Here is a 10,248-nt window from a genome sequence, read left to right on the forward strand (position 1 = left end):
AGTCTTCTCACAGTCAAAAAAGAATCAGTCACTTAACAGAAAAGGAGCTGTATTGGTTTTTGATTACATTTCAAGGTTTTTGTTTTCTGTTTTGTGGTCTCTGAGCCTTTTCACTTGCACATGGACTATCTCTTCATACTTGTTGTGCCACGTGAGAAAGATGCCTGTGTTTGTTCCGCAAGAAAAATATAATTCCACTTAATACTGAACAAGAGGCAATAGACATAAATTAAAATACAATACAAAAAAAATCCATCTGAGTGCAAGGAGATATTTTTTCTGTGTGGGGCTGGTCAAACACAAGAATAGATTGCCCAGAGATGTTGCAGAGCCTCTGTCAGTGGAAATAGTAAAAAACTATCTGGACACAATCCTGGGCAACCTGTTTTATCTGACACTGCTTGAGCAGTGGGGTTGGACAGGAGGTTCTCAAGCCTCACTGGTTCTGTGACCCAGGAGATGCAGATTCAAGAAAAATGTTAACACCTTTTGCATCAGAGCCCTCTCATTCAGCTTGCTTGGAAGCAGAGTGCCACTGTTCAGGTGGCTGAGAAAAGTGATGGTTTCTCTAGTTGCAGCCTGCCAATATGGTCCTTCTCATTATTTCTTCTGTCAGGTCAGGCACCCACCTTCCCCTTTTTCTGTGTCATGGGAACACCTACACCTGGAAAACATAATTCCTGAGAAGATGGTGTGCCATTTTTAATGTGTTTCACTCTTGGAGCAGTATCACCTCTTGGCAGCTTACTTGCTGTTACGTGGTAGTATAAGTTGTTTTCCTGACAGAGAGGGATTTGTAGCCTGCAGCCTCTTACAACAATAGCAGTGATGCTGCTGGTCATTTACTTTGCTTCCTGCTACTCAGCTATGTTACATCATTCAAGCAGACCTGCAGTACCTGTAGAATAGTATAAAAGTAGGTATAGTACATGTAGGGCTTGGATATTTCAAAATCAGACAACGGACACTTAAGCATTCATGCAGAAAAATGATTTATTGTAGTGAAGTTACACAGGAGAAAAACGTCTCCCTGCTCCTGGTTTAAGGCTATGCTGAGCTGTAAAAGCACGTTGCACTTCCAGTCATTTTTACAGGTTTATAAGGACACCACCTAGTATTTTCTTTTTTGTCTGTTTTCTTTTTTTAATGAGCTTTAACTATTTAAATGTGGAATCCAGAATATTTTGTTGTAGGAATTTTTTGTTGGTTTTTCATTTTTTCTTTCTTACTTGCTTTCTTGCTTTCTTTCTTGCTTTTCCTTTCTTGGTTTTCCTTTCTTCATCTGTCCAGTTTATTTAGTCTAAAAGCACCTCAGGACACATGAGGGTTACTTCATACATTGCCATAATGACCTCATAGGGCTGTAACCCCGGGCTCAGTGTACAACACTAACGCTGCTTAGTGGTCAGATCATTCTTATCACCAGCAAGCAGGAAGATGGAATGGCGGCAGGTACAGGGGTTTTATGGAAGAGTGCTGAAGTGGCCTAGATGAGATAATAGCCCTTCCCCCATTAGGGTAGCTGCCAGACCACATTTAATGCAGAAAATCAGCAAAGCACTGCATCAGCCTGGCACACATACAGACATGAAAAATTGTACAGAGTTTGTGACCATACAGGAAACAAAAAGAAGGTGAGACAGGTTTTGGACCTGCCAACCTTTTAACTGTCATTTCAGAAAAACAAATACAACACTGTTTATCATATGCTAACTACTCTTCCCACACAACAGGTTATGTACAGCATAGTAAATTACATTTTTACATAATGATACACAGGTCTTCACCAGCAACAACTCTTGTGGTGAAAGGAAGTGACATGTCAAGCTGACTGACACTTCAGAAAAAAATTGTTCATGCAGAGCTAGCTTATTCTTTGTCTCTTGAAAGTGAAATCTTACAAATGGTTAGCAAGACGTCTATTTTTACAATATTTACTTTGTACAGTGCAAAGAGGAAGGACAGGATTTTTAAACATAGGACTCCTTAGCATACTGGATCTGCTCTACCTCAAAAACTGGCTGGCTGCACCTCCTAGCCACATACTCAAGTTTGTTCTTTTGACAGGACTCGGACATGGCTCTCATCCGGTAGACTCCTGGGGTCACGGGTAAATTCACACGGGAGTTTATTCCTACACTGATGCTGAAGGTTTCAGTTTCCATGTCAGAATCCTTTGTTGCAGAAACTCTGGCACTGCGTAGATCACTCAGGTCCATATGTGCTGTGTCCTGTGCACTGTGGCTGCGTGAATGAGGAAGCAAAACATCCTGGTTTGACACTGCTAATCTCAGAGTCTGAACCGTGAGATTTTGGGAAGGAACTTTAGTGGTCAGGCAGTTTTTAACAGCCTCTTCATAAGAGGGTGGTTTTCCTGGGTTTTTCTGGTCTACCTCTCTGAACACTTCATCAACCGACCTGAGACGGGGCCTTTGCTGATATTCCAAAGGCAATAGTTTGTCATCATTACCATTGTCCTCCTGGACAATTCTACAGGAGAACTGATCTTCTTTCTTTGTGAAACTGTCCCTCTGAAAAAACATGGTTTTTCCAGGCCCCCAACTCTGGGTTTTTATTAGTGTTTTCCTATGATTCGCAAAAGAGAATGACATGGAATGTTTTTTGATCTCTCTGCTGGGTGTACTGCAGTCTCCAGTGGCCTTGGTAGAAAAGGACTGAGGCCTATTTAAAAAGGTTTTTTTGGGACTAGAGGGTGAAACTACTGGGGAGCTGGTGAAAACTGAGCCATCAGAGCTCTCCAGGGAGCAATTGGAAGATGTTTTGGGTAGAGAATCAGTTGATAACTGTGAAGGTAAGCCTGCAAGACGTTCCTCCAGTGCCTCCATCCATAGCTGTTTCTGCTGAACTGGAAAATTGTCCTCACTTTTGTTTAGCCTTTGCTTCCTTATTGTGTCATCAAGGCAGTTCTGGAAGGACAGGTCTGATTCTGAGTACCTTCTGTCCATTGTGCTGATGTCATTTCTGAAATTAGTCAGTGAAGAGATATTTGTTGGATATTTTCTGTTTACAGTAGCACTCCTCCCTTTGGCCTGTTCCATCTCAGAGGTACAGGGGCTGCCTTCTGCTTCAGGATCTGGGCTGTCATAGGCAGAGTCATTCTGATAAGCTGCACAGAGTTGTTCTGTGGGGAAAAAGCAGACATTAGTTTTTACTGACCAGTTGAGGATGAAAGAGAACTACACAGAGAGGGTTCAGAAGAGGGCTTCAACAATCTTGAGCTCTCTATGTTTCCACAGATATATTCACATATCAAATTCAATAATTTGGCCCAGCAGCCCCAGTTGGCAACATCCCCAATCCCTTCTCATACCTGTGGATCTGTATGTGGGATCTGGTGACTCCTCAGCCAAGGCACAGGCAGGGAAGGCAATGTCCTCCTCAAATATTTCCAAGCAGTTGTTTATGAGGAACTCCACCAGCACTGTAACCTGCATGCAGAAAACAGCCCATTTCAGTCAAGATATATTGAAGACTCTTTCCTGACCCTGCCTGCTGTCTTTGTAGGAAGGACAGCACAAAGCAGGGTGGCTTCTGCCAAAATCATGGCTTAAAGTCCAAGGGTGAGGCCACCTTGGAGGATAAGGCCTGATGCTGCAGACAAATGGAGCTGCCCCAATACAGAAAAAACACCATCAGCCACAGCTTTGGCCTCGCTACCTGAGGGCCCAGGGGTGACAATGCCCACGGGTGCCCCTTGCCCTCCACATGCAAAGTCTGCAGGAGCTGTGACTTAGGGGGCTGCAGGGCAGCTGCTGCTTTTGCTCAGAGGAGGCAAGATGAGGGGTAGCCCACCGCAGGCTGAGGGACACCTGAGCTGAGGGGTACCCCCAAGGTCCAGGGGTGCTGTTCTGTTCAGCACCTGCAATGGCAGTGGGATCCCTGTGGATGGCTCTAAATTGCCCCAGAGGGAACAGCTGCTTGGTGAGTTCAACACACCTTGTCATTCATCTCCTTCTGCACTTCCAGTGGCAGCGCGCTGTCCGTCCCTGGGCTCAGCATATTTGGGCCAATGCAGATGGCCAGGTTGCTGGAGTCCATCTTGTTGGTCTCAGCATTTTGGCTGATGTGGTGCAGCAGAGAGAGCAAGAGCTTGAGCAACATGAGGTTTGGTCTCGGCAGCTTGTCAGCCACCCTGTGTGAACACAAACAAAATGTGACGTTAATTGATGGTGCAGTGGCCTCTTCTTCTTGATTTAAGCATGTCTCAATTTAACATAGTACAACACCACTTTCTCCAGTCAGGGCCATGTGTGTGCTCTCTGTCTTTCAGAAATCCCCATCTGCAGCTGAGTGCATGGTTAATTATGGGACCTTTAATTACAAGGTCTCGACTGAAAGGCAGCACTGCAGAAGCTCATGGCCTGGAACAGATGGGTTTACATCAGGAGATGTCACTGGAGGTTTCCCAGCACTTGTGGTTGTGCTGTGGGGCTTTCAAAGCACTCCCAGTGAGCCTCCACACCTCCTATTCCTGAGGAGCAAAACATGGTGGTGGTCTCCACATGCCCATCTTCAACCCCAGCAGATGTGAAGGCTCCATAGCAGTGCCTGTCCCACTGCACTGTGACCATGTAAGCCGAGGCACTGCAGCCTCTGCCCTCTTCCTGCATTGCTGGTTTCATAAAACAATCTCAAATAACTTCAGGAAGTGCTGCTGCTGGAGCCCTCTAAACCAAACCCAATAGCAATAGCAGTCTGGTATAAATGACAGGCTTTTAAATGAGACAGACTCTTGATTTGGAAGATATTTTTAGCCTCTACCAGGCCCTCCATTACATTGGCACTGGTTGCAAGATTTCCTGGTTGACAAACTTACTCCTTCAATTCTTCAATTTTTTCTTGCTTGCTTGGCTTCTCTAGAGCTTGCATCCATTTCTCATAGAGGTCAGCTGACAGGAGTTTGGAGGGAATATTTCGGAGAAAGTCCTGCAAGGCCAAGAGATTTAGATTAAGCTTTGACTACTTTGACACTACCCCTGAGCACAGAGAGAGTATTACTGTCACCTGGGCTCTCTAGGAGGCAGGTTGACTTGAGCTACTTGACCATCAGCACTGACAGAGCAGTGCAATGCACAAATGCACTTGCACTTGTGTAGTAACAGGATCCAGCTTTCAGTTGCTTTTCCTTCATCCATAAATTTCATTATTGCTTTGTGGGAGAATGCTGAGCAAGACAAGAACGTTTCCTCAGGAAACCAGCAGCCCAACAAGTAGCACTGACAATCAGATGGAAAAGCCAAACTTTCCTAAGCTTGAAGAATTCAGTCTGGCTTTGTTCTGGATTTAGCCAAGAGTCCCACCTAGGTAGCTCGGAGCACTGGGCTGGGCCAGTGCATGCTAGCAATGTCCTCCCACCGGTGTAGCTCAGAATTGCTCACCTTTAAAACCACTGCCAGCAGGTGCACAGATTTGCTTTTCAGATCAACATCCCCGCCTTTGTTTAGGTCCTCCTTCAACTCCTTTCGTGCTTTCTCATTGGCAGCTTTTCTGAATATCCCTTCAGTAGAAGGTCCTTTCATATATAATATGGCTAGGAGATCCTGCAGGGGAAAAAATCAGACAGGAATGGAAGAACCGTTACTTGGATGAAGGAAGTTAGCAGGTGAGTATTTCTTTAGAAACAGAAGAAAAATTGTCTGGAGATACACTGTACTCTGATTAGTTCAGTACTTAGTTCTTGTTCTAAGTACATTACATGGGTAGTAGTCTTGATTTTTTCCCTAATCCAGCTTCTTTTTTAACTGATGAATTCCACCAACTTCAGTGGAGACATCCTTACTTCCAGAAGGAAGCAAGGGATGGCTTAAATCTTAGTTCACATCCCCTCTCTCACAAGCCAGGCAAATACTACTTAGTAGAGACAAATGCATGTCTATCAGGAAAGCCAATTCAGTAGAAGAACTGTTACAAGACCATTATTACCCAGAAGATATTGTTTTGGTATTTTTTTGTGGCAGTCCATAACTGGACACTTGTTTTTCATGGAAATATAGAAATCCTTGGAAGTTTATGCTGCTGACAGACTTATCTAAATTACTTCTTCAAAATCACAGATGTTTATATTAAGAAGCAGATCTTCCATTCCTGGTCCTGGGTTCTCTACACTCCATGTTACCTTCCAGTGAAAGTTGGGTGAACTGGAAAAAATCCTTAGAACTGACTCTTTCTACATCTGGGATGAGCCCTGAGTTTATCAGAGCATGTGTGTAGGGGAAACACCAAAAATCATCTCCCAGATGATGCAGAAGAAGTACAGGGTATCCTGCCTCACACTGAAGTCAGAGATATCACAGAATCATAGTATGGTTTGGGCTGAAAGGGACCTTAAAGATCATCTCATTCCAACCCCCTGCCATAGGCAGGGACACCTTCCACTAGACCTGGTTGCTCCAAGTCCCATGATACCTAGTCTGAAACACTTCTAGGGATGGGGCAGCCATAGCTTCTCTGGGTGACCCATTACCCTCACAGCCAAGAATTTCTTCCCAATGTCCAATCTAATCCTGCTCTCTGTCAGTTTGAAGCCATTTCCTCCTTGTCCTGACACTCCAGGCCTTCGTGAACAGTTCCACTATAACCTCCTTACCTGGATTGGCTGGGGCAGTGTGTCATCTTCCCCACAGATAAGTGCCAGAGGATGGCCAAACAGAGTGACTTTGGCACCCAAGTCTAGCTGTCCTGAGGAATTTCTTTTGGTAAGGCTTCTTCTCAGAGTAAATGACTGGGATATCACCTTCTTTCTTTTCTTTGTTCCATCTGCTCCAAGTAAAAGGAAAACAAAAGATCTATTTAAAATTAAAAAAACAAAGTACTATGTCATCTTTCATCTCTGTGCAATATGGAGATGTATGTTGAAACAACTGAAACCAAACAGTGAGAAACTGAGAGACAACTAAGTGGTTACTAGGGAAACAACTGCCTGAACCATAAAACTGTGGCCATCCCCCTAAGGCCACCACCTTTCCTGTTTTGGGTTGGGTGTTTTTTTACATTCTAGCCACTGTTCCTTCTTAGAGAGTGGGAACAGAAATAGAAATATTTATAGATTTTTGATATTGCAGTAGTTTCTCTGATAAATCTGAGGTAGATATACCACTTGGGCAGCTGGCAGCGACAACAATTTTCACTACATGGTCTGATTGTGCCCCAGCCTTAGGACAAGAGTTGAAGTAGGGGCTCCTAGTTTTGACATGTTTCACAGCTTGAAATGAAAACATATGGCTCCAGCTCTGCCAGCCCTGGAGCCAGCTCTAATGACAATGGTCCTAGGGCTGTTGCTTGCCCCCCAGCAGTGGAATGTGATTCTTGCTCCAGAGGATGAGAGCATCAGAGTAGGCACTCACTAGCTTCAGAGTTAGAAATCTCTTAGCATGGGTTTTACGTCTGCTTCATAAAGAGGAGGGCCGGGAATTTGAAGAGGATAGTTGTATTGGGGTGAGGTGTGCCTTTTTTTTTCCCGTTCACAAACAGTGAGAGAAGAAACATTTTGTGAGAAAGCTTTCTAAAGGATTTGCCTTCTGCAAATTTGCAGTAAATGTCATGCCTTCTACTCCAAAATAAAATTGTCTTATCCAGATAAGAAATTCTCAGGACCTCTTAAGATAAGCTCTTAGTAGGTAGGGGTTAAAAAAATTTGACAAAGTCACCTAACATTATAGTGTAATATAAAATATTAGCTTCTGAAACTCCTGAAAACTGGTCTGATATGATGGTCTGCTCCAAATCTGACCCTGTCCTGTTTGTTGTCTGCTCTGGGTTGTTTATGGGTGCTGAGGTTTTGCATGGTGAGAAAAAACAAGCATTGGTGCTGCTGCCAAGCGGGTTTATCTGCTCTGGTGTGCAACAGCTGGTACAGTACTCAGTACTCGCTTGCAGTGCCACACCTTAAAGGTGATGCTTGAGTGAGAAAGAAACACGTTTACTTCCCATTGCTACCAGGGAACACAATGAAACATGGCTCTGAGGACATGGGAACAGGAATACAAGACCTCTGGCACTCAGCATTGTCACATCTGCCATGGAGCATACAGGAAAGAAGGAATTTGCAATTGAGTGGCACTCCAGGTCTTAAGCATTCTCATGCATGGGGACTGTGGCTTGCTCTCCGGGAGGGGAGCAGGCAGTTTCGGGTGGTTTTGCACAAGTGCCGGCTTGCAACATTATATAAGAAGGTAGTTCCTCAGTTTGTTTTTGAAACTCACCATTTGAGAGGCAAAGTCCATCTTCAGTGTCTGCTGGGGCTGACAGGGGACATTTCTTGGCATCAGCCTGCAAGAAGTATGTTAGAGTTACAGAGCTGCCACAATAGTGAGAGCCACCAGCAAGTTGCTGCAGCTCCTCAGAAATATGGGGAGGCTCTGGGGAATAACCAGGTAAGCCCAACACCTGCTGAAGAGCTGCCTCAGCCCAGGACTGACACTGCCTTGCTGCCCAGTACGGGGGTCTGTGGTAACCTGCAGCCAGACACCCCAGTCGTGCCTGGAAGGTCACAACCCTGTGCTTTTTCAAGCACACTTTTAATCCAGAGAAGCCATAGCTGGACACAGCCTCCTTTTTGGTGTCCTCCCCTAGAACTGTAAATTTCCTCCTGAACTCCTCTGGGGAGCCTTGATGGCTTTGAAGCCTGCAAGATCCCTGAGCAAAGCTCCTCATGAGCCAGGGTTATGCATGGACTGCCCACAGCAATACCCTGCTCCCTCTGCTCAGCGCAGCCAGAGCTGCCTTTGAACCACTCCTGGGTGAGGCTAGGCAGCTGGCAGCTACTGGAGGAGCCAGCCCTACTTTGCTAAGGTACCTCACACCAGTACCCAAGAAGGATTCAGGAAAATGTAAGGGCTGCTTACCTCTGTCTGGCACTCAATCAGACTCTCCATGTTCCCAGCATTTAGTGTCTTTGACTAGGCAAGAAAACAAGAATACTGTGTGAGTAACTAAATACTGTGGTTTAGAAATCAGAGCTTTTCAAAGTCACTATGTTCACTGAGCTGAAATAATTAAGATACTCACAGTATTACAGCTGCTTAACACTTTCATTAGGAGCTTGACTGGAGGAGCTCTGGACACTCTGGTTTCCTTCAGTCCTTTTGTTTGCCTGTTTGTTGAACAGGGAGTGGAGAAAGAGTCTTGTAAAACTTCACCCTTCTTGGGTTTCTCCTCTGCAAGCTTATCTAGCATGTATGATCCTGAACCAGCAAAATCTCCCATGCAAATAAACCCTTCTCCAATAAAACCCTTCTCCAGAGGGCATTCAGCCCTGCTGCCCTATCTGCCTCCTGATTAAAACAAAATAAAAACAGATTTCCTTTTTAATCCATGCAAAAAGTGAGCAAGTGGTGACAGCTATGTATGGTCATTAATCTGCACGGCCAAGACTGAGCAACTCAGCTCTGCCCATGAGCTATGCTTAGCAGAGAGTGCACCTCTCCCCCATGTATATTTTTGTACATCTCTGTGCAGCTGCATCTGAAGCTCTCCACTGATTTCAACTGTGATGCCACAGATTTTTTCAAAGGCAGTACTTACCCAAGAAGCGAGTCCAGCCAGAGCTCCTTCACTTCCCTTGAACTGCAAAGGAGAGGAGAAACAGCATCAATCCCCACTGCTACTAATCCTTTGGACAGAGGCAGGCGACTAAACAGTGTATACCACGTGTGCTGCCTTATATATGCAGAAGGGGCAGGTGGAAATTCACAGGCAGGAAGAAGCATCATGGGGCAGGACCGAGACACTACCAAATTTCTGGCTTCCTCTTTCCTTTTAGAGGAGCTACTTTTTTGGGGTTTCCCTCCCTTAAAGAAAAAAAATGAAGCTCTGGTAGCTGTTATGGATGGAAAAGATGAGACACTTGCCAGGTAAAGGTTCCAGCTATCATCACCAGCATGAGGTGAGATGTGCAGAGGGGGCTGCAGTGTGGGCAGCTTCTCTTTACCATTAAAGGGCAGTGGGTACAGTCTGTCCTTTGACTGCTCAGAGACATTAGATTTGGCAGTTTTAAGACGCACCACCAGATCAAGTTACACGAAGAACAGATCAAGTTACACGAAGTGAAAACAACGGGGAGGTGGAATAGACAAGATTCTGAGAAATGTCTCCTTATAATTTTTTAAAAGATAACTGCAAGAGTTTACTGTCTACAGGCAAATGTAGGCACAGATTTTGTTGGGACTAAGTAGCTCTTGAGAATCGAGGTACTGGACATCTATAGATGAAGTGGTGTTATGTAGTAAT

The 10,248-nt window shown here is 44.9% G+C and overlaps 1 protein-coding gene across 2 annotated transcripts; it reads right to left on the reverse strand.

Moving 5' to 3' along the window:
• Window positions 1–975: 975 nt before the first annotated feature.
• Window positions 976–9,678, reverse strand: TAGAP (T cell activation RhoGTPase activating protein). Of its 2 annotated transcripts, XM_015620282.3 has the most exons (10): window positions 9,544–9,669; window positions 9,028–9,112; window positions 8,865–8,918; window positions 8,223–8,289; window positions 6,608–6,777; window positions 5,400–5,561; window positions 4,838–4,947; window positions 3,958–4,153; window positions 3,332–3,449; window positions 976–3,142 (listed from the first exon to the last, which is right to left on the reverse strand). In XM_015620282.3, exons 2-10 carry the CDS (start codon window positions 9,052–9,054, stop codon window positions 1,971–1,973), a joined length of 2,076 nt encoding a protein of 691 aa, XP_015475768.1. In that variant the 5' UTR covers window positions 9,055–9,112; window positions 9,544–9,669; the 3' UTR covers window positions 976–1,970. The 2 variants fall into 2 exon arrangements, with proteins under 2 accessions (XP_015475768.1, XP_015475769.2); XM_015620283.3 differs by lacking the exons at window positions 976–3,142; window positions 3,332–3,449 and having other exon boundaries at window positions 3,949–4,153; window positions 9,544–9,678.
• Between the last annotated feature and the right edge of the window lie 570 nt (window positions 9,679–10,248).

The sequence above is a fragment of the Parus major genome, chromosome 3 (genome assembly GCF_001522545.3).
Source record: "Parus major isolate Abel chromosome 3, Parus_major1.1, whole genome shotgun sequence".
NCBI lineage: Eukaryota > Metazoa > Chordata > Aves > Passeriformes > Paridae > Parus > Parus major.